The sequence below is a fragment of the Lasioglossum baleicum genome, chromosome 4 (genome assembly GCF_051020765.1).
Source record: "Lasioglossum baleicum chromosome 4, iyLasBale1, whole genome shotgun sequence".
Lineage (NCBI taxonomy): Eukaryota > Metazoa > Arthropoda > Insecta > Hymenoptera > Halictidae > Lasioglossum > Lasioglossum baleicum.
In genome coordinates, this window is record NC_134932.1 from 7,480,075 (window position 1) to 7,508,014 (window position 27,940).

General features: G+C 32.5%; 8 protein-coding genes across 28 annotated transcripts in view; 4 read left to right on the forward strand and 4 right to left on the reverse strand.

Moving 5' to 3' along the window:
• Positions 1 to 3,503, reverse strand: part of LOC143208128 (uncharacterized) — a 79,366-nt gene extending 75,863 nt beyond the window's left edge. Inside the window, exons 1-5 of the mRNA XM_076422227.1 lie at positions 2,993 to 3,503; positions 2,467 to 2,887; positions 2,098 to 2,229; positions 685 to 1,079; positions 95 to 458 (exon numbers count right to left, since the gene is read on the reverse strand). Coding sequence (XP_076278342.1) covers positions 95 to 458; positions 685 to 1,079; positions 2,098 to 2,229; positions 2,467 to 2,887; positions 2,993 to 3,089 — 1,409 coding nt within the window. The 5' untranslated portion in view covers positions 3,090 to 3,503. The remainder of the gene's footprint in view (positions 1 to 94; positions 459 to 684; positions 1,080 to 2,097; positions 2,230 to 2,466; positions 2,888 to 2,992) is intronic.
• Positions 3,504 to 3,856: 353 nt separating this feature from the next.
• On the forward strand, positions 3,857 to 6,456 carry LOC143208135 (transmembrane protein 115). The gene is made up of 4 exons (XM_076422263.1): positions 3,857 to 4,470; positions 4,649 to 4,904; positions 4,979 to 5,155; positions 5,266 to 6,456. The coding sequence occupies exons 1-4, from the start codon at positions 4,020 to 4,022 to the stop codon at positions 5,468 to 5,470; spliced, it is 1,089 nt and encodes a 362-aa protein (XP_076278378.1). The 5' UTR covers positions 3,857 to 4,019; the 3' UTR covers positions 5,471 to 6,456.
• On the reverse strand, positions 6,198 to 11,123 carry Hakai (E3 ubiquitin-protein ligase Hakai). Of its 3 annotated transcripts, none has more exons than XM_076422251.1 (5): positions 10,970 to 11,123; positions 10,367 to 10,470; positions 9,442 to 9,753; positions 8,911 to 9,099; positions 6,198 to 8,833 (listed from the first exon to the last, which is right to left on the reverse strand). In XM_076422251.1, the coding sequence occupies exons 2-5, from the start codon at positions 10,466 to 10,468 to the stop codon at positions 8,156 to 8,158; spliced, it is 1,281 nt and encodes a 426-aa protein (XP_076278366.1). In that variant the 5' UTR covers positions 10,469 to 10,470; positions 10,970 to 11,123; the 3' UTR covers positions 6,198 to 8,155. The 3 variants fall into 3 exon arrangements, with proteins under 3 accessions (XP_076278366.1, XP_076278369.1, XP_076278368.1); XM_076422254.1 differs by having other exon boundaries at positions 10,920 to 11,072; XM_076422253.1 differs by lacking the exon at positions 10,970 to 11,123 and adding an exon at positions 10,802 to 10,914.
• Positions 11,124 to 11,368: 245 nt separating this feature from the next.
• Positions 11,369 to 15,063, forward strand: Ctl1 (choline transporter-like protein 1). Of its 2 annotated transcripts, XM_076422220.1 has the most exons (12): positions 11,370 to 11,599; positions 11,990 to 12,135; positions 12,226 to 12,617; positions 12,704 to 12,793; positions 13,159 to 13,298; positions 13,389 to 13,575; positions 13,640 to 13,771; positions 13,831 to 13,975; positions 14,050 to 14,190; positions 14,267 to 14,426; positions 14,531 to 14,752; positions 14,825 to 15,063. In XM_076422220.1, exons 1-12 carry the CDS (start codon positions 11,486 to 11,488, stop codon positions 14,975 to 14,977), a joined length of 2,022 nt encoding a protein of 673 aa, XP_076278335.1. In that variant the 5' UTR covers positions 11,370 to 11,485; the 3' UTR covers positions 14,978 to 15,063. The 2 variants fall into 2 exon arrangements, with proteins under 2 accessions (XP_076278336.1, XP_076278335.1); XM_076422221.1 differs by lacking the exon at positions 14,050 to 14,190 and having other exon boundaries at positions 11,369 to 11,599.
• Positions 15,064 to 15,729: 666 nt separating this feature from the next.
• Positions 15,730 to 18,354, reverse strand: LOC143208136 (ribosome biogenesis protein BRX1 homolog). Its single transcript, XM_076422264.1, has 4 exons — positions 18,009 to 18,354; positions 17,644 to 17,920; positions 17,197 to 17,552; positions 15,730 to 17,114 (listed from the first exon to the last, which is right to left on the reverse strand). Exons 1-4 carry the CDS (start codon positions 18,030 to 18,032, stop codon positions 16,779 to 16,781), a joined length of 993 nt encoding a protein of 330 aa, XP_076278379.1. The 5' UTR covers positions 18,033 to 18,354; the 3' UTR covers positions 15,730 to 16,778.
• A 42-nt stretch (positions 18,355 to 18,396) lies between these two features.
• Positions 18,397 to 22,199, forward strand: LOC143208130 (prenylcysteine oxidase 1). 16 transcript variants are annotated; one of them, XM_076422240.1, is made up of 9 exons: positions 18,948 to 19,085; positions 19,259 to 19,360; positions 19,466 to 20,208; positions 20,318 to 20,524; positions 20,593 to 20,737; positions 20,819 to 21,122; positions 21,290 to 21,413; positions 21,483 to 21,832; positions 21,906 to 22,199. In XM_076422240.1, exons 3-9 carry the CDS (start codon positions 20,130 to 20,132, stop codon positions 22,158 to 22,160), a joined length of 1,464 nt encoding a protein of 487 aa, XP_076278355.1. In that variant the 5' UTR covers positions 18,948 to 19,085; positions 19,259 to 19,360; positions 19,466 to 20,129; the 3' UTR covers positions 22,161 to 22,199. The 16 variants fall into 16 exon arrangements, with proteins under 16 accessions (XP_076278359.1, XP_076278360.1, XP_076278363.1 ...); XM_076422247.1 differs by having other exon boundaries at positions 20,022 to 20,208; XM_076422239.1 differs by having other exon boundaries at positions 18,970 to 19,360; positions 19,498 to 19,620; positions 20,019 to 20,208.
• Positions 22,200 to 22,661: 462 nt separating this feature from the next.
• Positions 22,662 to 26,636, forward strand: LOC143208132 (solute carrier family 35 member E2A). 3 transcript variants are annotated; one of them, XM_076422256.1, is made up of 6 exons: positions 22,662 to 23,327; positions 23,479 to 23,730; positions 23,846 to 24,032; positions 24,112 to 24,315; positions 24,394 to 24,563; positions 26,294 to 26,636. In XM_076422256.1, exons 1-6 carry the CDS (start codon positions 23,063 to 23,065, stop codon positions 26,380 to 26,382), a joined length of 1,167 nt encoding a protein of 388 aa, XP_076278371.1. In that variant the 5' UTR covers positions 22,662 to 23,062; the 3' UTR covers positions 26,383 to 26,636. The 3 variants fall into 3 exon arrangements, with proteins under 3 accessions (XP_076278371.1, XP_076278370.1, XP_076278372.1); XM_076422255.1 differs by lacking the exon at positions 26,294 to 26,636 and adding an exon at positions 25,072 to 25,389 and having other exon boundaries at positions 24,394 to 24,560; XM_076422257.1 differs by lacking the exon at positions 26,294 to 26,636 and adding an exon at positions 25,076 to 25,217 and having other exon boundaries at positions 22,663 to 23,327.
• Cth (Cystathionine gamma-lyase) lies at positions 23,844 to 27,748 on the reverse strand. Its single transcript, XM_076422258.1, has 8 exons — positions 27,588 to 27,748; positions 27,002 to 27,137; positions 26,612 to 26,899; positions 26,400 to 26,534; positions 26,195 to 26,330; positions 25,960 to 26,112; positions 25,656 to 25,821; positions 23,844 to 25,579 (listed from the first exon to the last, which is right to left on the reverse strand). Exons 2-8 carry the CDS (start codon positions 27,134 to 27,136, stop codon positions 25,435 to 25,437), a joined length of 1,158 nt encoding a protein of 385 aa, XP_076278373.1. The 5' UTR covers position 27,137; positions 27,588 to 27,748; the 3' UTR covers positions 23,844 to 25,434.
• Positions 27,749 to 27,940: the final 192 nt, after the last annotated feature.

The window sequence follows — 27,940 nt, forward strand, 5'->3', positions numbered from 1 at the left end:
AATACGAGGCTACCCGGGTGTCTCATAAATAAACTGTGGATTTCTACTTGATTCCTATTTCCAGCAATTGATGAAAATGCCATCAGTCTCTTACCGGCCGCAGCAATTCGCAGCACCGCCAATACTGGAGCAACAAGGTGAGCATTTTCTACAAGAACAAGATGATTGCGGGGGACAAGGTCGTGGTGGAGAACACGGTGAACATGGTCGGCAAGGAGTCGTGCAAGGTCTCGCCGGCATACAGGTCTGGCCGGGTTTTCCACAACCACCACGACATCCGCTTCCGCAACATCCACCACCCCCGCAACCCTGAGTCTCCGTACACACTGGACGACATCTCATGATCGTTTTCTTGCAGATCGGTCGTTCGTTCGCTGGTGGACAGCAACTCCGTCGTTCGTTACACGGCGATGAACAACTCGAACAGGAAGTGACGGTACGACATGGTTCCGGTTCTCCTAAAGAATAACAATCATGCCTTATTTTAATAGGGGAGTGAGGATATAATTTATAGCTCTGATCCACATCCCTGGCAAAACGTATTCAATGCAATAATTATTCATCAAATTCATTTAACACCGATATGTGCTTTTCTTTCAAACATCTATTCATTAAACTATTAGAAATAGATAAAATATTTTGAATATTTTCTGTCAGGGGTGGAATTAGCCGTGAAATCGTTACTTTTCCCACAGTGGCAAGCAGTCTCTATGACTTTGACTACGCCACATGAGACTTTAGGTCGAGGTCCACACGGTGTGCATGATCCCCCGCAACCTCCTCTCATACGATCGCTATCATCGAGCCCGTTCGACGAACTAGGACAATTTTGGTAGGTCATCGAGTCTTCTCTCGAGGACTCGTCGTCCTTTTCGTTCATTGTACAATTCGGTCCAGAATTCTTCTCGATGTCATTGCATTTGTTTAACGTCTCCTCGGCGTCGTTGCAACACTCCGAGGCGCTTTTTTCAAAATGCATTCTGCCAGTCCCCTCGGTTTCGGTTTGACTTACATTAACATTTTCGTACCCGCCGTCGTTTTTACCGGCCGGATCGTCCGCTCGCCAAATGTCGTAAGAGCTACGATACTCTTCGTTACTATCATTATTGCAACGGAACTCATGGCGAACATCCTGCATGTTCGTCATGCAATTCTGGCTATTTCCGCGTGTATCCCCGAAGACGACGTCGCAGAACGAGACTCGTCGTCGGGAAGCCAGCGGAATGCGAGGCGGCGGTACCGGCGGATACGCAAATTTTCGTCTTGACGGAATAATGCTGTTATTGGCGCTAAATTCGCGAGCGGGGGCGGATTTGTTAATTTTATTATTCCAGCTGGCAGATGGCACTCGAGTTTTGTCTGTGCTGGAAATATCTACGCTTAGAAAACTTTATGTTGTTGAACTGTCGGCCATACTGGAAGTTCTAATGCAAAAGTATGATACGAACCAGGGATGCACAGACCGCGGCCCTCCGTTGATTTGCTGGCAACCCCAACTTCAACCCTTTGAGGACCAAGTTATTTGAAACATTTAAAATAATTTGCTAGAAAAACTGAACGGAGAATGTATGCACATATGTATGCTACGCTTTTGCCATTTAAAATTTTAAAGGAGAGTTCGTCCCCAAAGGGTTAACACGTCGCGTTTTAAAAATTTTTTTTAAAAGTTTTTAAAATTATATAAATTATGATAGTCATTAGTAGAAATTGCTTGGGTGAAATATAAAATAGTTACAGATTTTAAAAATTCAAGAACGTTGTAATGTTGCTTTTAATGTAACAAAATCGTTAAGGGATGAAATCAATTTTTATGTTATTCCTGCTTCTCCCACAATCAATGCAAAACATTTTCTAGTCATTAGTATTATTAAGTATTATTATGTCACGGTGATTCTATGTGCTCCTTGGTCTTAACAAGTCTGTGCATCCCCGATACAAATGTTTTAAAAGAGTAAAGAATATGACCTGCTTATGAAGCATTGAATATGAACACATCCAAAATCATTTCTGCGCTTACATTCCGATGTTTTCGCGAACGTGATTCGATTAGAGACTACCGGACATTAAAGGCGAAACGATTCAAAAAGCGTTACATACCTTAGCTGAGCCTCCGCAATGTCGATTTCATTATTACTAAGCAGCGGATTTAGCTCAGATAGATCTATATCTTGCTGAGCTTCGAATCGACAATCTTTCGTTATGTTATTCTTCTCGGACTCCAGAGACGTGCTGCTTGAATGAATTAGCACAGATGAATTTCAATAATGAGCATGGGGTAAGTGCTATTTAGAGTGATTCGATTCGAAACTTAACTAGAGTACGTTTGGAGTCAAAATACAAATTGCTACTCCAGAATTACGACGAAGGATAGAGATATCGCGCAGTGTGGAACAAGGGACGAAGTCGTACAAAGATTCAGTGACAGCAGTTTCGTAAAGTATAGAAATGTAAGAATAATAAATGAACCTGCGAAATTTTGAATGCTGCCGATTGTACCATGTAGTTACAGCAGTAGGACTAGGTGGAGGATCGCAAAGCGTTGACATCGAATTGGTAATACTCAGATTGGTGCATTCGTTTTCCAAGAAATGCTTTTTCTCTTCATCGAAGGAAACATATGTCTCACCAACTTCGCTGCCGCCGCCACGGAGTCTGCACGCGTCTGATTGGTAATGTCGTTTTCTACTTCGCAACGTGTTACCGAGGGAACTTTCACCTCCACAGGAACACCTCAATAAATTTTGAGTCGAGTTTGCGGACAAACGAATTTCCGATAGAGTTTTATGATCATTGGCGGAATGAGATTGACGACCGTAACAATTCTTGCAAAATAATTCACCAAGATGCGTCACAACGTTACAGCTGTTGAGCAGCTTTCGACAGTTACCTAGAGAGTTTCAACATTTTATCATCCGTAAATATGAATAAATAAGGGAGAACGTTTACAAAATATTAATCAGTTGTATAAATGTTTGAAAAGGACAATACTAACGGCAAGAGAAACAGAACGTGTGCCAAACTTTTCCAAGGGCTAGTTTTTCTTCCGCGAAGTAAACCTCGCGATTACAGCGCGGACAAACTCCAGGCATTTATCAATCTAAAAGACTTCTTCTTACAGTATTCAACAATGCATACCGCTGAGATTTTAATTCGAATTAATAAGCACGATGCTTATGATGATCAATGGTTGTTTGTAATTGAGGTTCGCTATATTTGCCGCCTTAAACGCGTCCCGGAAATTCGTGATCAACGCATAATTATGCCGAATGCAAAATTTCGCACAACCAAAAATAATTCAATACGTAACCGTCTCGATAATTTCACTTCAAGGAAGATATCAATTAATGCCGTTTCCGATTTGTAGGAGTTCGCCAAACAATTAAAAAATGTCAAAAATTAATAACTGATCGACGAAAAACAAAACACGGTTACCAACAGATGCGAGAAGGTAACTCCGAATATTTGCACGAGTACGCGATAACTGCTGATTAGTTTGAAATAACGAATAGATTTAATTTTATTAATTAAAGTATGTATCTCTAGACTGCGGATCTTTATGCAAAATAAAAACATTCTACCTGAATAGCAATTAACAAACTGAACTGAAATAAAAATGTAATTTCTTTCTTAAAATGTTTAATAGATTGAAAATAATATAACAATAGCATTCAATTCGTCTAATGTTTTAGATTACACCTATATACTCATTTTTATCATAAATGCATAAAATCCGCAGCCTATATAGTAATCACGATAACGTGATTGCGGAATAACGATGACAAATACCTTTTTCGAAGTATTTCGGATAGTTAGACTTGTGTATTCACGCTTGACACGTTTGAAAATAAGCGCGATTTCTATGTACACTTTTGAATCGCGAATGGTTGTAATTCACACCATATTGGCGAACCTATGGTGGAAAGTGGAAAGCGTAAACGCGGACCTGATAAACCTGTAGCAAACGTCAAGTCGCAACGCAAGTGGTTCTCCAAAGAGGTTAAGGGGGCTGCTCGGTAGAAATGGCAGCGATAAAGGGCCTGGGTAGAAATATTCCCTATCTGAGGCAACAATTCGCTGCCCTTTTAGGAAATACCAGTACCAGTGTCAAATTCATATGCATCGTAGTCTTGTTTTCCTATTGTCTTTCTTTCTCGTCGGAAGCAATACGTATTCTGAGTGTGACACCAGGTTACTTGCTGACTCCAGCCTTTTGGATCTGGACGACGTTTACATTTTGTTTCCTTGAGATACATTTTTGGGAAGTATGCGTGGACATTGTCACTGTGGGACTCTGCGGCAAATTAATCGAACCGCTATGGGGCGCGATGGAAATGATGACTTTCTTCGCGATAGTTAATATTGGCGTTGCTGTGCTGTCAGCCTTATTTTATTTATTTTTGTATATGTGTACCAGCGATCCAGAGTTACTGTTCGGCATACACATTCATGGATTAACTGGATATATCGCAGGTATGGCCTACATAAGTGACAATCTTTGTTGAAAGTTCTCTGTTATCATTGGATATACATACTCTTTCCATCCTATTGACATATACGCTATTCGTAGACCTATGTATGCTTCGTTACGCTTAGATTACTATAATTATTCAGTAACGCATATAGCATTGTTATTTACATTTTATTCTAGGTGTTGCGGTAGCTGTAAAACAAATAATGCCAGACCATATTTTAGTTAAAACACCAATAGGAAAAATTACGAACAGAAACATACCGTTGATGGTATGGATTTTGGGAGTGTTATTGTGGCTCTTTGGATTATTAGAAAGCACTAATCCAACTATGTTTCTCAGTGGGTTATTAGTATCATGGATATACCTTAGATTTTATCAAAAACATAATAATGGTACACGTGGCGATATGGCAGATAATTTTGCATTCGCAAGGTAAATTATATGTTTATATGGTACAGATAAGATTGAATTTTGAACTACTTCTATACCAATCAACTTACTTACAGCTTTTTCCCTAATGTTTTACAACCACCGATAGCACTTGTAAGTAATACAATACATGGATTCTTTGTACGCATTGGATTATGTAGAAAAGTAGTTAGAAGATTCGATATGTCCAATGCACCTCCTGGGTTGGTTATAAATCTTCCAGGTATTGATCCACATGACGGCGATAGGAGAAGGTTTGTTATGTGTTTTTTATACCTACAATAACTTTATAGCAAGCAGCTAAATTATGGAATTTTCTTTGCTTACATTGTTTTTACAATCTCCGTTCTGTTGATCATTTCAGGCAAATAGCATTGAAAGCCTTAAGTGAAAGGTTAAGTAAGGATCATACAAAGCCATGGCAACAAGATCGAGCTAAGAAACACTCTCCAGTTCCTCCCGCAGTTTCAATTCCAATTCCCGAATCTAGTACACCTAAACCACTCGCATCCCCTCTCATTCCGCAAGTTAGTGTAAACATACATAATCACACTTCTACTAACACGTGATTACATCAAATAGACTGATTTCAATAATTGTGTATGCATAAATATGATAAGAAACGTCTAAAGAAACATTCTCTGAACCTTATTGAGAATATGGCTCTATTCAATGAGACAAACGTTGGACATAAGGAAGTATTTATAATAACATTTTTTATATTGCACGAAATTCGATTGCACATTGGAATTTTCAAGTTATACCAATAAAGCAATCGAACGATGCTTGTCTCTTGATAAAGCCAAGGAACAAAATATAACACTCAAGTGGTGCCTTGGTATTCATAGATTTCTATTAGTTCATGTATCCATCCTTGAGAATCAGTCCTTAAAAATATAAACATCGAGTTGATTTGTTCTTTGGTGTTATCAAAACAGAAGCTTCAATAATGCAATTACATATTTGTTTAGTAATTATAAAAAATCATTTCGATGCATTTGTTACATCTATAAAAGTTCATTGTATATTTCCGTTAACATAGGAATATATTTGACATATTTTTTCTACATACTGGTTTTTCATCATGTTTGTTTAAGCAATACGCCAAATTTTGTTTAAATATTTTCTTGAACAAATTGATTATAGCGCCATATCAATAATGGTTACAACAGTGTAATCTTTAGAAGATTCTTACAAACTGATAAATATAACAAAATCAATCTTTCTATCTTGTGATTCTATTTTCCAATAAAATCGTGTTCTTTGTTGCTAAGAACTGTAAACTCTATTTATGTAATTCGGTATGATCCGTGCGTGTTAAATGATTTAAATGCTTCTAATAAATTGCTGTACAATCGCAGCTTTATTGCAACTCTAATACTGTTCGTTGACAATTGGAAGATAAAAAGAAAGCATGACTAATAACAATAATTGACTTCCAGTACAGTACTACGCAATATGTTCATTAGAAACAGATATGAATTTAAAGAAAGATTATTTCTTTCTTGATTTGTTATTTAAGAAAATGTTTTATACCACCGGTTTTGCCATTCAATATTCAATACACCGTGAAAACGTTACTACACGACACATATACAAAAACACGTTAAAATTGAATGATTATAAGTCGAAAATACATGCATCATATTTCAAAATCATATTGCATAATCGTTCTTATTTTAACAAAATGAGAAGATACAAGTCATTTTAAAATATATGCATATTCACAATTACTTTTCTACTGTCATCGATTTTTTCTGAAGTTATGCGAATTTTATTTTATACAATTAATTTCTTTTCCTCTTCTTTTAAAAATGATTCTATTTATATTTATGCCTAAGTATGTGCCTCAAAACAAATTGAAGTGTATTTCTGGCAAAATGATTTAAAATCATCTTTATTCAGTCTTTGAATATATATTACTTATGTATACGTACACACATATTATTAGGTTTGAAGTTTGATTAATCCATTCCTTCGAATTTTTAAACGTAGCACAAAAATAGTCATTGAACAGTTGCTTTTTAATTACAAGTATTTTAAGTACAATTCATTTACTTATTATGACATTCATTTTTATAACATCATCGCGAGTAATATTCATTTTACTTACAACAGTCGACTGTTGTATCATAAATGCATATTAGAAAATCTTTGCCATTTATTAATATTTTGAGAAAACAGTTAATAAACTTCAATGCTTCGGTTTCCACATAATTGTTTAAAAACTATATATAAAGGTGAATGGAAAGTAGTTGGTATAAATGTATAGCAATGTGGATACTATTTGATATATTAACGGGTTTGTAAATACAAATGAGGAGTGATGTAAAATGTGAAGGGAACAAGACACTATAATAGAGATACAGTGATTATAGGCATATGGAGTAAGATTAAAAAAAAAACTATTTTTATGTATGACACGAAAATATCTTTTGAGAATGTATGTTGCGCAATATTTTGGCCTTCCACTTAAAATAAAACTTATATACAAATTTTTAAGTACTTTCGTTATAAGGTTTTTAGTCAATTAATATTTATTATTATAAGTATGACTAGGGCTGAGAGAAAAAGCGAAAGGCCAAAATCACGTGTGTGGATAAATGAATATTTGTTGATTTCACCAAGTACATTTTAAGCAAGTAATGTAATAATTACACATTTAATATGTACATGTTATGTATAATGAACTTTGTACATACGTTGAAATCGTTACTGTCTGTACAATATTAAATTCTACTGAGAAAAATATTTACCTCATATTTTCCTATACCGCATGTGGAACAAAGTTATAAATATTAACACCACATATGCAGTATATAGTAGAAAAACGGTATTTGAACTATTGATATTCTATTAATAGTTTAATTTATAAACTTATAACTTATAATCTGTTAATTGTACATAAATAATAAGTATAAAACATTTTCATATGAAGTAAACTCTTTCTTTTTCTTGCAAATCCTTTCTCAAAAAATCTAAAAAAAAAATACACCTAGAACGGGATATAGTAAATAAATCTATTCGTAGAATTAAAACAACTTTATTGCTATAGTATTATGTATAAGTTTAGCCATTTAATGCTGCGTATATAATTCTTGAAAAGTATAAAATATTTTATAGTTAATTTTTCCTAACAGTAAATAGCATCTATACAGAAATGGTACTTCCTACCACTTGTAATTGCTGTATATTATCCACGACAGATTTATCACAACGTATATAAAATACGAGTCTGTCTATAGGCATTTCTTTTACCTATAAAACTGTTGCTGATGCTGTGACCATTGACTTTGAGGAGGTGGTGCTTGCTGCTGAGGCGGTGGTGGTCCGTATGACGGATCTTGTATATATCCTGTTGGAGATGGCCTTATCGAAGTTGGCGTTGACGATACATATTGTTGTTGCTGTGATGAAGGTGGTGGAACATAAGATACTTGAGCAGGATGCTGTGGCTGTGAATAGTACTGTTGCGTCTGTGAAACTGGAGGTGGCACGTTATATCCTCCATAATTCACTTGTGGCGGAGGAGGATAATAATGATGACTTTGTTGCGAATGTATGTCGTGTGACGTTATGGATGTATCTTGAATAGGTACAGTTATTAAATTTGTTCTCAACGGAGCATTATTCGGTGGTGGCGGCGCAGAACTTTGAGAATAATTCTGCATCGATATTAATGATTGTGGCCTATGCTGTTGCCGATGCTCCACTGGTGTCTGACTGACCATAGAATTTACTCTAGGATCGTTTCCCATTATTGGCTGAACCATATGTGATTGCACTGACTTTATACGAGTATTCTGCATAGAAACCGATGCAACTTTTGTTAACTCTATTTCTGACTTAGTATGCACATATTGAGGAGGATCGACCTGCATCCCTTGAACTTGTTGCGGCGGAGCTGAGATATGACGATGATTTATATGAGCCTGTACAAACCATATCATCAATACAATCTTAAAATTCAATTACTTTATAAAACTTGAAATAAGTTCTTTGAAATTACCTGTAGATCTCTTTGACTAAGATATGTTCTTCTGCATCCTGCGTTTCCATATCTAGTTCCTCCATGCGTGCACATGAATACAGTGCCCAAACCAGTTTGTTCCACTCTGGAAACTTTTTCCATACAACGTGGACAAACTTTGTCTTCCCTTTTAGCACAAGACAAGCAGAACACGTGTTTACAAGGTATCTGAAACATTAATTTTCAGGATTTTTTAACGTTAAATAAGATGTACACACAATAAACAGTTTTGTTTACGTTATTGAAAGACTTTACTTAACTGAAAATTATTTCATAATCTTTTTAAATCTATGGGCCCACAGCTAAGGATTGTTTTAATGGATATTTCTATAATAGGAACAGCAATTTCAATCGTGAACCAACAAGTCACTCTCAGTAGCGGGATCTAATTATTTCATTTGGGATTATTATGTAAAAGAGGAGTTTTAAGCTTCTTTTTAGTACAGTTATTGAAATGCCTATTAATAAGCTTTGGGTAGATAAAGTTGTTAATACAAAAGCATTGCTCACCATGCGTCCATAAATGAGGATTGGTTTCAAACACTTGTCGCAACAGTGTATCATAGGATTTAAAACTTTCTCTCCAATGAGATTAACTCTATGGTCCCATCTTAAACGGAGCATTGGCTCAGGGGGTCCTCTGTTAATAGTTGTGAAAGTTGGAGCCTCCAGTTGAGATATATCAGCCTCCAAATCGAACTGTTGCTCCAAGGGAGGTTGTTGCACTGGAGGAGCTTCATGTTCTTCCAATTCTGTACCAGCTGCTTCTGCTGGAGTCTCTTCAACTTGTTGGGTAGTATCTTCCTCATCGCTTTCAATAACCTGATTCAGGTAATTAAAGTAATAGTTGTCTCTATACATAGTTATGTAATTATCTCTATGCATTATATATATATACAGGGTGATTCATTTAAAACAGGTCATCTGAATAAATCGGCTGCTACTGGTGGTAGAAAAAAATGTGTCAGACCAAACTTGCTTGATTTCAAGAGTGGCACAATTTCATGTTAATCATATATGTAAATGCCTCACCCTATATATGTATTGAATTATAGAGTAGCATAAAAGCTGTCTCTCGCTTAATAAATCCATATATGAACAACACCAGACCAACGCCATTATTAGACTATGGATCTTTATGCGTTTATGAAGAAATTGGTTGGGTGAAATATAGAACGGTAAAAGATTTGAAAAATTTATGAATACTGTAATGTTGTTTTTAATGTAACGAAGTTATTAAGGGGTGAAATCAATTGTTATTTTATTTCTGCTTCCCATAATAAATGCAGAACATTTTTCCTGCGCTATTACTGACAGGTGGATGCATTAACATTTGAACTACATATATTAAACATGGTGACATCGGTCTGGTGTTGTTCATGTGCTGTTAAGTGACGACAGCCTTCTAATTTTCATGAGTAATGAAAAAACTCACCTTTACTTGTTTTTTAGATCTACCTCTGGCACGACCTCGTGCTCGACCACGTGCTCTACCACGAGTCCTGCCTCTCATTCTTTTACCACCATCTTCCTCCATGACTAAAACAAGTTGCCATTAATTATAAAATTAAAAAACAATGCCAAACATCTGGCACGAATTGTTTATTCTATTTCTTATAGGCTCGAAACTCAAGGAACTATAGATACAAAAGATAATTACAAAATATGCAAAGAATAAGTAATACATCTGGTACGAATTGTTTATATTCTATTTCTAGGCTCAAAACTCAAGAAACTATAGATACAAACGATAATTACAAAATGTGCAAAGAATGAGTAATGCTTGTTGCTAGAAAAATAAAAAATATTGAAAATCGTAAACATAGTGTGTACAACAATACCAAACTTATTAACTGAATATCTTACATACGTGTGTAATATTGGTGAAACGATTGTTCGGTTTTAATATACTCAAAACCTCACTTAACAATTATAGGTTATATTTCTAATTCTAAGTAGTGCAATTCGAAATTTGAAATTATACTTGCATTAAAAGGATTTATTCAAACAAATGACGCAGAGAAGTCGGATTACTCACATTTAAATGGTAATTAAAGGGAAAAATGTTTGACTACTATACTGTCGAATATTTTACAGTAAACTTCGACATTTCACATAGATGAATGAAGAAATAATCTGTTGCTACAACCTTCATTGTAGTAATCCATGTGACGTATATTGTTGTTACCTTGGAAACGACTCTACGCCGTACGAATCGCAGGGGTGTATACATGAAACTATATACCCGAACAATGCTTCTCGAATACTAGTTTCTATAATAAATATGGAAAAATTATACGATCGATACTACTCTTAACAAATCTCATGTAAAAATCTACATAGCTTGAAGATATGAAAGTAAAAACGGTAAATAGAAATAAAAAAGGATTTGCACACATCATTTCTTATGTTGTGTACAGTACCGTATGTACGTGCATATAATTGTAGACAACTTCATAGCGATTCGACGGAGGGAGTAACTCCGAAATCGAAGGATTTCATTAGTTGTTTTACTCAAGTGACTTATTCTGATTTTGGTCAAAGTTTGGAAAAAATGTCTTGTTGTTCAGGTGACGACGATGAGGAACAACGACCTGATCCAACACGTGTACGAGAATGCACGGATATTTTCTGGCTTTGTTGCTTTATAGCATTTTGGTTTTTTATGGTATGTAAATTTTAGTACATTAATTTGATGATCTCAACAAGTCTGATCGTTAACACTAAACCTAGCGAACTCTAGAGTAGCCGATACATGATGCCTTATAAAAATAACAAGATTAAATTTATTTGAACTTTGTGCGGTTCATATTATAATATCTCTGTTATTGAATGTATTTATTTAATCATTTACTTAATTATTTATTTAATCATGTGACCGGTGGTGGTAGTGTTAAAGATTTTCAAGAATCCGTTTAGATAAGTTTTCTTTCTTCAAATACATATCATTAGAAGCGTGTTGTTTAAGTTTTCACTATATTCATTATTCTACCTAAACAGTTGGATCTGTTGAATAAAATTTCAATGTTTTTAATAATTTGTTGTTCTGTTTACATAGATATTAATAGCAGCATTCGCTCTTGTATATGGCAGTCCTTTGAGACTCATAAATGGGTACGACAGTTTCGGAAACACTTGCGGTATGAAAAATAATCCAAAGTTCGGTAGCATGGAGCTTTCTGGACAAGATACTAGCGACAAACCGTTTGTATTAGCATTCAATTCTCATATTGTACATGCTGAATTATTAATTGTATATAAACTTAATGCTATCTACTAATATTATTATTTTAGATACCTGTTCTTTTTAGACATATCCAATGTCTCGCAGTCTTTAAAGATTTGTGTGAAAAAGTGTCCGGATAGACAAATGACAACGATGAATGATATATGTAAATTTTATGAGGAAACAGGATCACAACTTTGTCACGATAAACCAGGAAACGATTTTAGTGCCTGTAGTAATGGAAACAAAGAGAATAAAACAGGGTCTTGCCCTGGACTTCCAGTATATAACAGTATACCTGTTCTTAATCGTTGTATTCCAAAAGTAATTAAGGAAGCAGGAGAAACTATAGTTGCGAATTTGTATGGTCTAATTAATTCGTGGGATATTATAGAACAGATATTGGGAGATTTGTATAAAACATGGAGAGAGATTCTAGCTTTATCGTTCTTGGCTTTTGGTATGTTCTATGACCATCTCATAACTTAAAATTCGGTTTCATACCATATATAACACAGTCAAATATTATATACAAATCTGTTTCAGTTTTGTCTCTTTTCATGATTGCCATCTTCCATTTATTGGCATCTATTGTAACATGGATTGTAATTGTTCTTGTCAGTATTGCAACCATAGGTAAGTTACATGAGTAAAATATATAATAAGCAGATAGATGGTTTATGTTTAGTTTACATGTTGTATAAAAAATTTTACTACTTATTCAGGAAAAATTGAAAGGAGAAATTATATTGTCTGTCCCGTAATTTTTCAAGAAACTATTTCATTTGAAATAATAAAGTTTGCAATTAACAAGTTAGTGAAGTACAAAATAAAAACATTTGTCCCTGTATAGAATGTGATTCATGGAGTTGATTAGAAAACTGGATGTTGCATTAATAATGTGGAATTATGATTTTATTGTAAACACTTTATTTTATGTTAAATTTTAAAGTGTTATTAAACATTGCTTTGTTTATAATCCGCTTATTGAATTATTACAGCCGGTACAGTTTTATTATGGTGGACATATATAGAAATTAAAAGAACTTTAGATAAAACTGATCAAAATCAACTGCTCGAGGAATCGGTTAGAAATGAAAGAGCATTCCTAGTTTTCTCTATTGTTGCAACAATAATAACGGTGTGTAATTTTTAATCAGCTAAAAAAAGTACAATACAATAAGTTTACTTTCATTATTTACTGAAATATAATTATGTTTCTGTATTTCAGGTCATTCTGTTACTTCTATTGAGTATATTACGCAAACGTATTGGATTCATGACAGCATTATTCAGAGAAAGCGCAAAATGCTTGGCAGAACTGCCAGGTTTATTTTTCCAACCTCTGCTTACATTTAGTGCTCTAATATTATTTTTCGCATTTTGGGTAACTGTAATCCTTTGTCTCGCAACTGCAAGTAAGTCGTTTAATCGTTCGAAAAAATTTTAAGATGATATGCCTAACATACGCAATAATTACAGATTATCCTGGAACAAAATCTGTCCAAATGTATAAAAACCACATATTTGATCCCTTAAATTTGAGTTCAGTTGGAGAGAAGAGCGCCGTTATCGAAGAAAAGAAAATTGACTTCTCATTGGGTTCCTTTAAAAGTAATATATTATTAAATCCCTTAAATATCAGAATCATTACTATTTCAAAAATATTTCAGCTTTTACTCTGGTCGAGTACGTTGATCCGACTTGGGTGAAGTATATGTGGTGGGTGTATATCATAGGATTAATATGGACCTCTGAATTCATTATTTCTTGTCAAGACATGGTAATATCAGGAGCTGTTGCTCATTGGTATTTTAGGTAATAATATTTAAGTCGTGTACATTGCAAGATATAATTGTACGTATATGTATGATCTGTATTTGTTATTTTAGAGGGAAAGATGCTAGTACATTTCCAGTATGCTCTGCTATGGGAAATTTAATTTATTACCATTTAGGCTCTGTAGCTTGTGGCTCATTCCTAATAACACTTTTCAAATTACCTCGTTTAATTTTGACATACCTGCACACTAAGTATATTTATTGTAAAACCTGTTTTTTGAAAAATTATGCTCTTGTAGTGCAATTTATAATTTAAATTTTCTTATAGATTTAAGGCAAGCAAAGAAACTTCTCCATGCGCTCAGTGCGGTTTAAAGTGTTGCATTTGCTGCTTCTATTGTCTAGAGAAGTTTATTCGATACATGAACCATAATGCGTATACCGTTGTTGCTATAGAGGGGACACACTTTTGTAATGCTGCTAAAATTGTATGTTATAATTTCATCCACATATTTTATTCGTGTAAATTATTGCATATATTATTAATTGAAAATGTCGTATATTTCACTCGTTTGTTTTTTTTTTGTTTTAGGCATTTACAGCGCTCGTTAGTAATGCATTGCAAATAGCGGTAATAAATGGAGTAGGCGATTTTATCCTATTCCTGGGCAAATGTTTTGTCACAGCTGCAACTGGAAGTATTGGATTAATATTTATGAAACAAGATCCCAGATTGCATTTTTATGCTGCACCCATCTTTGTTATTTGCGTTTTTTCATTCTTCATTGCTCACAGCATTATTTCTCTTTATGAGGTATGGTGCATGAATACTTCGTACAAATTTATTATGCGTACTCGATATTTACAATTTTATATCTTCCGATAGACGGTGATAGATACGCTGTTTCTCTGCATTTGCGAAGACAAAAATTTGAATGGTGATAATGGAAAATGGCGTCAATCAGCGCTAGCACAATTTGGTTCTAATAATAATGCAAACGGACAACAATCTCAAGAATTAACACCAATGAATACATAAGTATCGACATTAAACACTCAGCATATTCCTCCGACGCTTTCACACATTTTTGAAAATATTTTATAACAGCTTTTTAATAATATTTCTACATTTTACGATTATAATCATTTTTATGCAATTTTAAATTATACATAAAGCCATAATAAGCATACGCTTAGCTGCTTTTTCATAATTATATATATAATGCACTTTTAGCGATTGTATCCGAAAATTATACTGCCAGCTATCGTTACAAAACATTTTAGCTATTGGAAAGCACAAATTTTACATGTCATTTTATCATATGTACATTCGTAATCCATTAAGATTCATTTTTTAAGTATCTACAAAAGTGTAGGTGTTATGACACTACTACTTTATTGAATTGTAATACGACTGCATGATTTAATATTTTTTTAGAAGGATTTTCCATCAGAAAGATATTAATTCGTCAGAATATTTTATATCCACTCTTTTCTATAATTAGTTATTACTTTTCTATAATTAATTATTACACAACATTCCTAATCTATACATTAGTGAAAATGCGGTTATGATATTGCTTATTTGTATATTTAACTATTGCTTAAGAAGCTAATAGGTCTTATGAAAACCCTACTCGTTGCCGTCACAATATAAAATCTATGTACAAAGAACAAATTTTAATCATATATTTTTTCTTGTCTTTAAATGTATATTTTACATATATTTTTGTAATACAATATTAAGAAAGTAAGTACTTTAGTCTATTGACCAAGAAAAAGACATTTTTCCATTTAGAATTTTTATCAGTATTTTTATTCGTAATATGTAATGCTACAATAGTAACAGAATTTTATATATAGTTTATATTACAATGCAGTTTTCTGTTGCATGTGTAAAGTATAGTTATGCGTTATTTGTTTACGTCTTAAAATATACTAAAAATTTGGAAAAGGTGCTTAAAATTTTAGTTCTAAAATCATCAAACATTGTTTCATTGTTTGTAAATCTTCCGACGATATACTCCATCATTGTGTCATGGTATTATATAATTCATAATACATGTAGATTCGTGCAGTACATTGTATAAAATATATTGTTTCATCAAGTGTGCTTTTCAAATCAAGTACAAATGCATGCCAGGATAATTAATAAATGTTTGAAATGATTGATATTCACGATTTATAGATAACTATAACATAATATAGGACATAGGTGATTTGAACGTTTTTGTTTAAATGTATTATTGTTTTCTTAAGACCAAAATGATATATGTATATAAATCAGATATTGTTACTGTGAAACTTTTCCTATATGTAGATATAAGAAAAGGAATGGAACATTATTATATTTTTTGTAAAAAGTATACTGTATCACAATATAAAGATTGTATAACGAAGAATGTTATTCTAAATTTGTATGACTTGAGCTGCCGTTTATAATCTATAAATATTGTACGCAATTTTTAAATTGCTCATAACACAATGTGCTTTTCTTAATCTAATTTACATATTGTAATAATGGTAAAAAAATAAAAATATACTGTTTATGACGTACTTAATAAAAACTTTATCAATATTCATCAGCATAATACAAAATATTATAAATACATTGGGGCCCCGAGTTACGTCCTCCCAGTTTACATTGTTTCCCAGTTAAATATGATCTCTTGTATCATTTTTATACATTTGAAATGAAATGTATTTCATAATCTAATAAATACATGTATACATGTATACACACACATACATAGGTGTCTATCCTATGTTCCCCCAACTTATATCGCCCACTCTAGAACCAATTAGTACGTAACTCGTAGCTCTACTGTATAATTATTTCATTAATTTTTTGTTTTCTTCTTGAACCTCGTTTTCTTCTTGAAACTTGTTTTGCTCTTCAAACTGGTTTTCTTTACTTTATCTCCAATTTGTTTCGTAACTTTTTTCTTGAGTTTAATTTTTCTGGTTTTATTAATTTTTGTAGGTACAGTGGTTTCCATTGCTTTTGCTTCCTGTTCTTCTAGCTCTTTGGCTTTTACTAATGGATCGCCTTTAAATATCTCATCAATTGGGTTCAGAGAATACGATTCTTTTGGCTTACTAATTTCTTGAACCAACTTCTGTTCCACCTTGTTCATATATTTTCCAGCAGCTTTTTTATTTATAGATTGGCGAAACTGTAAAATAGAAATGGTAATGAATTTATTACAGTAAATATACTTATAATATTGGTATAGAAATAATTGCTGCAGCATATACCTTTGTTGGTGAAATGTAAGTAGGATTTTCCCAAAGTGCTTCTCCTCCAAAGCTTCCATTATATATTTTGATTGGATTTAGTACGAATCTTGGACCAATTTCAGCTAAACCACCGTCTTCAGTTAAAATTTGAAAATTTCTAAACCATATTCTATTGTCTAGCACAGTAAATGTATAAACATGGTCATAAAATGGTTGACTCTTAGGGTGATGGTTTGGCACACCAAATATTTGAATAAATAATTCTTTTAAAAGATTATAATGTGGTTTACTGGCAAAATTTTCATCAAATGATAACAAGGGACGAGAACCCTTTAAACAATTTCCAGTCATTTTTAACTCTCCCATTGTATAGACTGTAATAAAAATATATTATTTTTAATAAAGCTTATATAATTTTGCAGTTTATGAAATTTTACAGTATGTTCTTAAGAATATTATACATACTATTCTCTACAAGAAATTTAGCGCTTGGTCCATCAGAGATATTAGAAAACCACATATAGAGATCCCTTTTTCTTCTGCCTTCGAATAATATTGTTTTATTACAATTTTTCATTTCACATATTTCATTTACAACTTGTAAATTTTTAGTGCGTTCCATTTTTGATTCAGGTCTGTGATGAGGCATGAGAGTTTTCAAATCATCCATAAGATGACGATGTCTGTAACTGATTCCTCTAGTAGCGAAAACTAATACCCGCTGTTTGTTAATCCATTTCACCTAAATAATCAAATAGAGCTACATTGGTGAACTGAATCACGTTTTGTTTAAATTAAATTTGTTGTATAACATAAAAATATTTTCAAACCTTCCTCAAAGGCGGTTCATCCATATTTCGTTTTTACTGTGAACCACACAGAATCAGCAATACAGTAATTGACACGTGGTAATAATTAAACAATAACTAATAAGCGATTCTTAGATTCTTTGATTCTCTCAAAGAGGATTAGAGGAATCCTCTTTGCTTTGATTCTTACACGTGCTTGACCGGCTTGGCATGGCCGATATTAGGGCGCATTCAGGCTGATTCAGAATTCAGGCGCATTTCTACGGTGCAACCATGCAACCAATGGGAAAGAGAAGGCACGGTTTCAAGAGTTCCTTCCTAAGTTTTGTCCAGTTTTGTCCACGGTTTTGTCTCAATTGAGACAAATGAAATATATCTATTTATATAATGAATTTTGATATTGTTGGTTAGTCCAGGATGAAAAACATTTTCCAAGTTTGATTTTTTATTAGTTTCACAGGATTTTACAGACAATATTTGTGGAGTAAAACGACAGCAAAAGGATTACAACTGTACGAATACCATAACCCTCAAATTTCGCTACCGGTAACTATCGATATAAAAGTAAATCGTCGATAGTTTTCGATAGTATGAGAACTGATGAGAACTGTCGATAACCATTGATAGTCCCTCGACCTCTTCTATATAAAAACAGAATAAAAATATATATAAATAGTTGATAGCACTGATATATGTATCAGTGGTTGATAGGGATTAGGGATACAAGTTACAAGTTGTATCCCTACTCTTTGGCACTGGTGTAGATATTTCCGTCAAACTATGGCCCCTACACGATCAATAATATTGTCAATATTAACGGCGGACCATATATTGATATAAATATTGATCGTCTATTTAGGAGCGTATTGAAGCGTCCTATCAACATTGACGGATATTGATAGAAAATTATATTTTCTGTCCACTTTTCTGAACCGTTTGAACGTCTATAGGAGGTTTATTGTCAATATTTCCTTCAATATCAGTTGCTTGTGAGTACGTGACGGCGCAACGTGAGGACGACGGCGAATTTCTCCGCTCCGTGAATCTACAATTGGGTGAAACAAAACAAATTTTCTATGACAGCGTTATTAGACTGAGGTAGCCCTGACAATTTTGTACCGAAAGATATTCCTAGAATTACAAATCATGGTTCGAAATTTTGACAATAGGCCCGGTGCAGCCCGGTGCACCGGTATATGCCAGTGTAATGCACGAAACTGATGTCTCAGTATAAAGTGGTATAATATAAAGGTCCGTATGTGGTGTCCAAGGTGCTCCGAAATGACCGTTACGTCGACGGACACCAAATTTCGCAAATTCCGTACCGGGAAACTTGGGAGGCTGCGAATATGCGACGATGGCTTCCTTCCTAGGTCGATAGATTTTAAGTTAATATTATTCTTTGAATTACACGATACCATGCACTCTTTGAACCAGCGTCTATTTCTCTTTTTCTTTGATCTTTTTTGTTCGCACAGAACAAACTTCTGTTGAATGGTGTTGAAAACAGCACTGAAACAGCCCCAACCATGCACCACGAATATTTTTGCCAGAATGAGTATTGGTGAGAATATTGAAGCATATTGATGCGTGCTTCGATATTGACGCGAATATTGACAATATTATTGATTGTGTAGGGGCCACTTTATGTTTTAACCAGTTTAATAACATATTTGTATTTTAATTCGTGTGTTTTTTAACATGTGTAGATGCCTAAATACATTTACTAAAATAATTTACAGAAATAAAATATAGCTCTGCATATATTCTGCAATACATAAATGACTTCTCTTACGCATAAAAATATATTTTTGAGAATATAAAGAAATATAATGAGAATATATTCTCATTTAAATTATATTAACTCATATATAATATATAGAGTTATAACAGAGAGGAAATTTAGTTGTAACTTATTGTAATCAGATTTCCTCTCTGGTTACAATAAGTATTTTCCATCATTGTACAAATTAAAATACGAATGTATTAGGATATTATTTTAATCGTATACTTAAAATAATAATCTCATAGCAGACACATGCTGAATAATAAAAGATAAGAAGAAACAGTAGATTTATCAGGACTGTGGGGAACATGTTAAGCAGTTTCCGAAAAACCATTCATATAAGATAATTGAGAAATATGGAACTTCGAATTATTTTTTCATTTATATTACTGTTGGAAAGTGTACTTTCTTTCGAAAATTGTAAACCTAATATAGGTAAGCAAAAATCCTTACCTTTCAATTAAAATAAAGCAATTTCGATAATATAATTCAATCATTGTAAAATATTCTATATGTGATATTATATCTACTAACTCTGTTTTAGCAATTATTGGCGGAGGTATAGGAGGAGCATCGAGTTCCCATTTCCTTACAGAACTATTTGAAAGTAATCTTAGCATTGATTTGTATGAAGCAAAGACAATTGGTGGACGTTTAGCTACAGTACAAATTGATGAGAATGAGTTCGAAGCTGGTGGTGCAATCATACATCCTCAAAATAAATACATGCAAGAATTTGTTAAATTGCTTGGTACATTATATTACATATAATTTTATATAACATTTTTCCTTGTCTTTATAATCGAATTATCTCTTTAGGTTTAGAACATAGAATCTCAACTGATGATAATAAAGTTGGCATTTGGAATGGTAATGAATTTGTCTTCGAAGAAAGCAATTGGGAAGTAATATCTTTCGCTAAACTGCTTTATAGATATGGTATTCAGCCATTTAGTCTTAACAGGTATGGTATATGTTACTGAAAACATTTTCAAAGGTGTACTAATCAATGTTACAATAATAGTTTTGATTTTCTTTCTAACAGATTTGTGCAGTCTATATTAAATGATTTTGCAAAGATATACGATGTGCAGAATTCTGGAGAATCATTTGAAAATGTTACCGGTTTGTTATCAGCCATGAATAATGGGTTTCCAAAATTATTACAAACATCGATAAAACATCATCTTTTAAATCTGGGTTATTCAGAACAAATGATAGATGAGCTTGTCAAGTCAACACTAGTCGTAAATTATGGGCAAGATACCAGTGTTCATAGTTTTGTTGGTTCTGTATCTATAGCTGGAGCTGGTTTCAATTTGTGGTCCATAAAAGGAGGCAACAAAAAGGTTTTTCTTATTAATTGAGATGTTATACTTTTAAGTAACAATATAGAGACCAAATGGAATCATAAAGGCAGCTTTGTTTATGATCCATTTAGTGCTTACTATTTCATTATTATTTGTACTTTTAAGAATAATTAATATGTAGTTGGTATATTCCTTTTCTTAATTAGGTGCCTGAACATTTAATATATAGAAATAAGAATATAAACATTATACCTTCTTATGTTGTAAAAATCATCAATGCCCCCCAAGAAAATGGTAGGCAATCATACGAAGTGCATTATCATAACAAAGGTATAGTATATCATTAATTATTTCATAACATCTTAATCGTCACTTACTACATAATAATTTTGATTGCAGATAGTACAATTATAATGAAATCTATATACGACATTGTAATTGTTGCAACTCCACTTACCAGTGATCAACAATATCCCATTACTTTCGAAGGATTTCCAAATAACAATTTTCACGGTGCAGAAAAATATCATAGAACTATAGCTACCTTTGTTAAAGCTGACTTGAAACCATATTATTTTGGTTCAGCAGAAGAAATAGATACTATTCTTAGTTGTGAGCCTAATAAGACGATAGTTAATTCTGTGGGAAGATTAAATTCTGTAGAGGGTCCAATAAAGGATAGTAAAGTTTGGAAAATCTTTAGTAATGCACCTTTAAAATCAGGAGTACTGAATGAAATGTTTTCAAATGTACGATACTTATAAAAATCGGACACAAAAGTAAATAATGAATATAGATATATTTTAATCATTTTCTTTTCAGATTGATGAAACAAAGGAAATTTCATGGAAGGCTTATCCTGAATACTCGACATATGTCCACGACGCAAAATTTAAATTGCACAATGCACTTTATCATGTGAATGCTATCGAATGGGCAGCTAGTGCAATGGAAATGAGTGCGATAGGTGGAAGAAATGTAGCAATTTTATCGCACAAAGATTTCTCTGAGAAATGTTACCGCAACGAGATTAACAAAGCTACTATACATGCAAATACACCATCCATTGAATTGTAGCACAATAAAGTAATATTGATGATTGATTGCACATGTAGATATCGTTATAATATCGTTATTATCCTACTTACAAATATACTTTTTTTTACAAATTAACAAGAGTTGATTGTTGATGTATACAATTTATATTAATAAAACTATGAGATATATATGAGAAAAATTGAATGAAGGATATCATCCATGAATACCATGCATTAATTTCGTTTATATCAATCACATTATATCAAATAATAATTACAATTTCAATACTCGATTATGAATTGCTAAATTTTTAATTTGGATTTAAATTTAAGGTGGATATTCAATTATTAATTAAAATTTACTTTATCAGGAAATAATGAGTATTGAATTTATAAATTCAATTTCGATTGGAAACCAATAATTAATTCTTCTTTTCGTCAACGATTAATATTTGCACAACGATACAGTATATGCATATATACATACGACACATACGAAATACATATATATAAATATATATGTGAACACATTTACGAAAGTTTGTCAAACACGCGAATACATGTGTGATATGCGTATACATGTAATGTAACCGAACTCCAGACTCCAAACGAGCTTGTAAAAATGTGATAACAGTGAAACTACTATGATTAATCAAGTAGAAGACCGTATATCAGTATTATCAGTAGATTGTTACAAAGTCATTCGTACTATTTGTCATACCAACGCTATAACTTCTACCGTGAATCTAAAAACCTCCTAAAACATAACCTAAATATAGCGAATCTTCGGAGTAATTAGACGAAGAACTGAAAATGTGATAACACCGGCGAGATAGCATTCGTCATCGTCCACGTATATACATATTTACGTGTATTTACGTGTAGTAATAAGTAATATTTGATTTGAAAGTAAGGTGTAATGCACCCTTTGTCTATGGTGTAATGGAAAATCATTCCGTTCGTATAAATTATACGCTAACACCCCACGATACCGAGCAACCATTAATACATGATAACCAAACAATACAACTGAAAGAAAACAATAAAAAATCGGAAGAAATAATTGTACATACGAATAAAACCAAAGGCGGTTTGTTTAATTCCAGAGCTCTGATATTTGTTGCATTATGGTTCTTCTTCAGTGGGTGTACTTTATTCTTAAACAAATATATATTGTCTTACATGGAAGGGAACCCCACAATTTTGGGTAAATAAATGAAAGAATGAATATTTAATATGCTCGGTATTTTAATTCTAGAATTCATCTTTACTGCCAATGTTACATTTCAATGATTTTATTCGATGTGTGCGTTTCTTTAACAGAATATGGAAAAATTTCATATTTATTTATTTTCCAGGTGCCTGTCAAATGTTAATGACAACAATATGCGGTTTTATACAAATGTATTTCCCATGTGGAATGTATAGAACAAGGTCTAGATTAACAAAACCAGCAGGTTTTTATAAACATATGATCTTGGTAGGATGTACAAGATTTGCAACAGTAGTACTAGGATTAGTATCACTAAATTATGTAGCAGTGAGTTTCACGGAAACTATTAAAAGTAGTGCGCCAATTTTTACCGTCCTTATTAGCAGATATTTATTAGGTAAGAATCGATCTACAAATTTTCTGTTTTAATGTCTTGTTTTGTCACAAATATCTTGTACATAATATGTAAGTACATAACTATAAGCTATTAATGATTTTAACATTATTTACAGGAGAACATACAGGGTTATATGTAAATTTATCTTTAATTCCTGTAATGGGTGGTCTAGCTCTATGTTCAGTGAATGAAATCAGTTTCGATGTCAGAGGATTTATTGCTGTTATGGCCACAAATGTAACAGAATGTTTGCAAAATGTTTACTCGAAAATGTTAATCAGTGGCAACAATTTTAGGTACACGTGAGTATCATATTTATTACTCACATCTATAACCATAGTAGTGTTCTATAGAAACTTGACTTACTATTCGAAATTGCAGTCCTGCAGAGTTACAATTTTATACCAGTTTAGCATCAATTGTGGTGCAAGTACCAGTGTCAATTTTACTACTAGACTTACCAACGCTCGAGCATTCCTTAAGTTTTAAATTATTCACAGCCTATCTTCTTAATGGAGTGTTCTTCCATTTTCAAAGTATTACTGCATACGCATTAATGGATTATGTTAGTCCTGTAACACACAGGTACGTTGGCTAAGTTTATAGTATGCGAGTAGAAATCAAAATGTAGAAGTAATAAATTACATATGTTGTCTTTTGTAGTGTGGCCAATACAGCAAAAAGAGCTTCTTTGATTTGGGTTTCTGTTTTATTATTTAACAATCCGGTAACTGGATTATCGGCTTTGGGAACATGTTTGGTAATAGCAGGAGTATTACTATATAGTCGAGCACAAAAATATGATGGACTAAACAAAGGAAAATTACGACACAGTTAAGAATTAATTTTTTATTAATACAAATCTAAAGTTAACAAGGATTTATATTCGATTAAAATAAGCCCTTCTATAAGCACATTATTTCACACAAAGAATTAGAAAAAAAATTGTTTTGTTTTTTATTCGTTGTGAAAGTAAGATAACTGAATGTTTTGCATTCTATATTCTACATTTTATAATACTAAAAGCTTTAATTGAGAACACACAACGGTACAAATTAACAAGTTTGTAAAAAAATTACGTTAGACATCGAATACTATGTAAAGATGAAAATTCAAGTATTGCATAATGTAGGATTTCCATTTTAATTTATGAACATTTACATATCTGTGTTCAAATCTCTTTCATTATACAGTATAAAACAAAAAGATTGAATTGATGTAATTGATAAATACTAAAATATTAAATTATTTGTTTAACGTCAATGCTATGAAGCGGATTTATAAAATTTAGTTAAACATTTTTAATAAATTATTGTTCACAATTCATTCCCTATTTTATATACAGGTACATGAAATTTTGTATAAATACCACAAATCGTATGAAAATACATTGGATACAGCATTGGGAAAATAAATGTCTACGTACATATAACGGAACTACATTGTGTTATATGATTCATGTTTCATTTCTATCTATTATATTATTCTCATTTCCTATTTTATAATTTCATACTCACCCTGTATAATCAATACAATCTTTTAGGAATATTAACATATAGATAACGAATGATCTTGGTTAAAATTTTGTAACTCTGAAGTATTGAAATTTATTGTAGTAAAAAGCGAAATATAATATAAAATTTGATTTTACATAGTGAGAACTTCTGCGATTGCTCTCGCAAAAGTCTTGTTACTTAGATAAATTTACTGACAAGCTTGAAGAGCTTGATCAAGATCAGCTAACAGGTCACGTTCTGTTTCAAGGCCAACAGATAAACGAATTAATTGATCCGTAATACCCAACCGTGCTCTTTCTTCTTTAGAAATTGAGGCATGCGTCATGACAGATCTAATTCAAAAAAATTTTCAAATGAAACCTTTACATAAATGTGATTTATATATAAATGTAATTATATGTAACTCACGGCAATTCAGCAAGGGATTCAAAACCACCAAGAGATTCTGCTAATGTAAATATTTTCAATGATTGTAAAAATTTCCTAGAATTTCCTTTAAGATAGAATGAAACCATTCCACTGTGGCCAGTCGTTTGTTTAAGGCTAAGGTCATGTTGTGGATGCGATGGAAGATCTAAAATTAAATGTAAAATCTAAAAATTAATGTAATATAATGAAGTGATTCAATTATATGGGGCAAGCTCAACAATGTTATATATTTTGCAATGGAAATATGATAAGCTTCTTTAGAAATAGTAATGTGGATACATACATGGGTGAAATACTTTCTCTACACAAGGATGCGATTCCAAAAATTTTGCAACTGCTAATCCATTCTTCATATGTTGTTGCATTCTGAGTTCTAATGTTTTTAGGCTGCGATTAACCATATAACAATCAAAAGGTGATGGCACAATACCTAAAGCTAATATAACAATGCAACGGTAAAGATTAATTTCGAATAAAGAATAACAGTTCAATGTATATTAGTAATAGCGTAAAATTACCATTTTGTAAAAATTTAACTCTTTCGGCAATATCATCTCTTCTAGTTATTGCTGCACCCATAACGACATCTGCATGTCCATTAATGTATTTTGTTACAGAATATAATACAATATCTGCACCCAGTTCTAAAGGTTTCTACAATGAGAATAAATATGGTACAGTCTACATAAAGAAATCACAATACTGAATGAAAATATTGCTCACCTGGAAGTAGCATGTTAGAAAAGTATTGTCTACCACTACAATAATCTCAGGATACTTGGTTTTCATTATTTCACATATAGCCTTGATATCAACAACTCTAAGCAAAGGATTTGTAGGTGTCTCTAGCCAAAGCATCTAAAAAATAATATATAGATAAATATTAAGAAAATCTCAATGAATACATACTATGTTAGATTGAAAATTTTAAATACTTTTGTATTTGGTTTAATAGCAGCTATAATCTGATTTATATCAGTTGTATCAACAAATGATAGTTCAACATCATGTGTAGTTAAACATCTTCGGAAAAGACGGTTGGTTCCACCATAAATGTCATCTCCAGACAGAAGATGGTCTCCTGATTTTAATAATGAACATAATACTGTTGTAGCACCTAAACCAGATGCAAATGCAAATCCATGCTTTCCATTCTCTAAAGCAGCTAAACAAGTTTCTAAAACATTTCTTGTAGGGTTTCCACTTCTGCCATATTCGTAACCCTTGAACACATTATATAATAATTATTATTTAATATTGTTATATCAGATTATTGTAAAATCAATACTATGATACATATTTCGTTTCTATATCAAAAAACTTACCCTATGTTGTGCGGGTCCATCCTGACGAAAGGTTGTAGACATTACAAGAGGAGGTACTACTGAACAATGACTCCATTGCAATGGATCTTGTCCAGCATGAAGAGCTGTTGTTGCAAAACCCTCTTTCGTTGACATTCTATTAAAAATGTTACAATGTTATGGTGAATATCTTAAATGATTCGATATGAGTTTATTCTTAATAATTAAAATCAAATTATCAATCTTCTTTCATCAGACTGATATCAAAAAAAGATAATCTGTATAACGTGATCAGTAGACTACGGATCTTTATGCATTTATAGCAAAATTGAGTAAATAGATGCAATTCGAAGAAATAACATACTGTTTGGTTTCTATTCCTTGCAATCGATAAAGATAATTTTTATTTTGCATAAAGATCCGCAGTCTAGTGATCAGGAATTTAAAAAATATGAAGATGAATATGGAGAATAATTTATCTTTTCCAAGTGTATCATATAGAGTATACATTATTATTTATATTTGTTTACTTCATGTTGTAATTCATCAAATATACATATATTTGAACAATAGAAAATACAATACAGAAATAATGAATTAGACTTACCTGACTATAACTAGTTAACAGTACAAAAATTACAATTAGCAACAGTTCACGTTCCAGAATGATAGTCCGCCAACTGCGGCCAACCAACACTGGCCAACACCTACACATGTGTGTGTATATATAATGTACGGTGACACGTGTTCCTGAAAAGGTTTGTCAGAAGTTGCGTCATCCATAACATAAATATATATATAGTAAAAATAATTTCTCTGATGACATATTGTGTAATATGATTTTTATTTGAAGTAATGTCGAATAATGTCGATAACAGGAGAAAAAAAATTTAAGTGGTAATGATATAAGAGAAAATCAAAAGGTATATTAGTATAATAACACTTCAAGTCGACCAATAA

What these genes read in the sequence shown, in the direction of transcription:
- Hakai (XM_076422251.1), bottom strand. Translation starts at nt 10,468, where the DNA reads ATGGAGGAAGATGGTGGTAAAAGAATGAGAGGCAGGACTCGTGGTAGA. An exon ending in TCCTCATTTATGGACGCATG is followed by an intron (nt 9,100 to 9,441) that starts GTGAGCAATGCT and finishes TTAATGTTTCAG; the next exon opens with ATACCTTGTAAACACGTGTT. An exon ending in TTAGTCAAAGAGATCTACAG is followed by an intron (nt 8,834 to 8,910) that starts GTAATTTCAAAG and finishes TGGTTTGTACAG; the next exon opens with GCTCATATAAATCATCGTCA.
- LOC143208136 (XM_076422264.1), bottom strand. Translation starts at nt 18,032, where the DNA reads ATGGATGAACCGCCTTTGAGGAAG. An exon ending in ATGAACCGCCTTTGAGGAAG is followed by an intron (nt 17,921 to 18,008) that starts GTTTGAAAATAT and finishes TTGATTATTTAG; the next exon opens with GTGAAATGGATTAACAAACA. An exon ending in CTTACATTTCACCAACAAAG is followed by an intron (nt 17,115 to 17,196) that starts GTATATGCTGCA and finishes TCTATTTTACAG; the next exon opens with TTTCGCCAATCTATAAATAA.
- LOC143208130 (XM_076422244.1), top strand. Translation starts at nt 20,130, where the DNA reads ATGGAACTTCGAATTATTTTTTCATTTATATTACTGTTGGAAAGTGTA. An exon ending in AAATTGTAAACCTAATATAG is followed by an intron (nt 20,209 to 20,317) that starts GTAAGCAAAAAT and finishes ACTCTGTTTTAG; the next exon opens with CAATTATTGGCGGAGGTATA. An exon ending in AGAATTTGTTAAATTGCTTG is followed by an intron (nt 20,525 to 20,592) that starts GTACATTATATT and finishes TTATCTCTTTAG; the next exon opens with GTTTAGAACATAGAATCTCA.
- Ctl1 (XM_076422220.1), top strand. Translation starts at nt 11,486, where the DNA reads ATGTCTTGTTGTTCAGGTGACGACGATGAGGAACAACGACCTGATCCA. An exon ending in TAGCATTTTGGTTTTTTATG is followed by an intron (nt 11,600 to 11,989) that starts GTATGTAAATTT and finishes CTGTTTACATAG; the next exon opens with ATATTAATAGCAGCATTCGC. An exon ending in CAAGATACTAGCGACAAACC is followed by an intron (nt 12,136 to 12,225) that starts GTTTGTATTAGC and finishes TTATTATTTTAG; the next exon opens with ATACCTGTTCTTTTTAGACA.
- LOC143208132 (XM_076422255.1), top strand. Translation starts at nt 23,063, where the DNA reads ATGGAAAATCATTCCGTTCGTATAAATTATACGCTAACACCCCACGAT. An exon ending in TATTAGCAGATATTTATTAG is followed by an intron (nt 23,731 to 23,845) that starts GTAAGAATCGAT and finishes CATTATTTACAG; the next exon opens with GAGAACATACAGGGTTATAT. An exon ending in GTTAGTCCTGTAACACACAG is followed by an intron (nt 24,316 to 24,393) that starts GTACGTTGGCTA and finishes TGTCTTTTGTAG; the next exon opens with TGTGGCCAATACAGCAAAAA.
- LOC143208135 (XM_076422263.1), top strand. Translation starts at nt 4,020, where the DNA reads ATGGCAGCGATAAAGGGCCTGGGTAGAAATATTCCCTATCTGAGGCAA. An exon ending in GATAATTTTGCATTCGCAAG is followed by an intron (nt 4,905 to 4,978) that starts GTAAATTATATG and finishes ACTTACTTACAG; the next exon opens with CTTTTTCCCTAATGTTTTAC. An exon ending in CATGACGGCGATAGGAGAAG is followed by an intron (nt 5,156 to 5,265) that starts GTTTGTTATGTG and finishes TGATCATTTCAG; the next exon opens with GCAAATAGCATTGAAAGCCT.
- Cth (XM_076422258.1), bottom strand. Translation starts at nt 27,136, where the DNA reads ATGTCAACGAAAGAGGGTTTTGCAACAACAGCTCTTCATGCTGGACAA. An exon ending in TTCTAACATGCTACTTCCAG is followed by an intron (nt 26,331 to 26,399) that starts GTGAGCAATATT and finishes TTCTCATTGTAG; the next exon opens with AAACCTTTAGAACTGGGTGC. An exon ending in AGAGAAAGTATTTCACCCAT is followed by an intron (nt 25,822 to 25,959) that starts GTATGTATCCAC and finishes ATTTAATTTTAG; the next exon opens with ATCTTCCATCGCATCCACAA.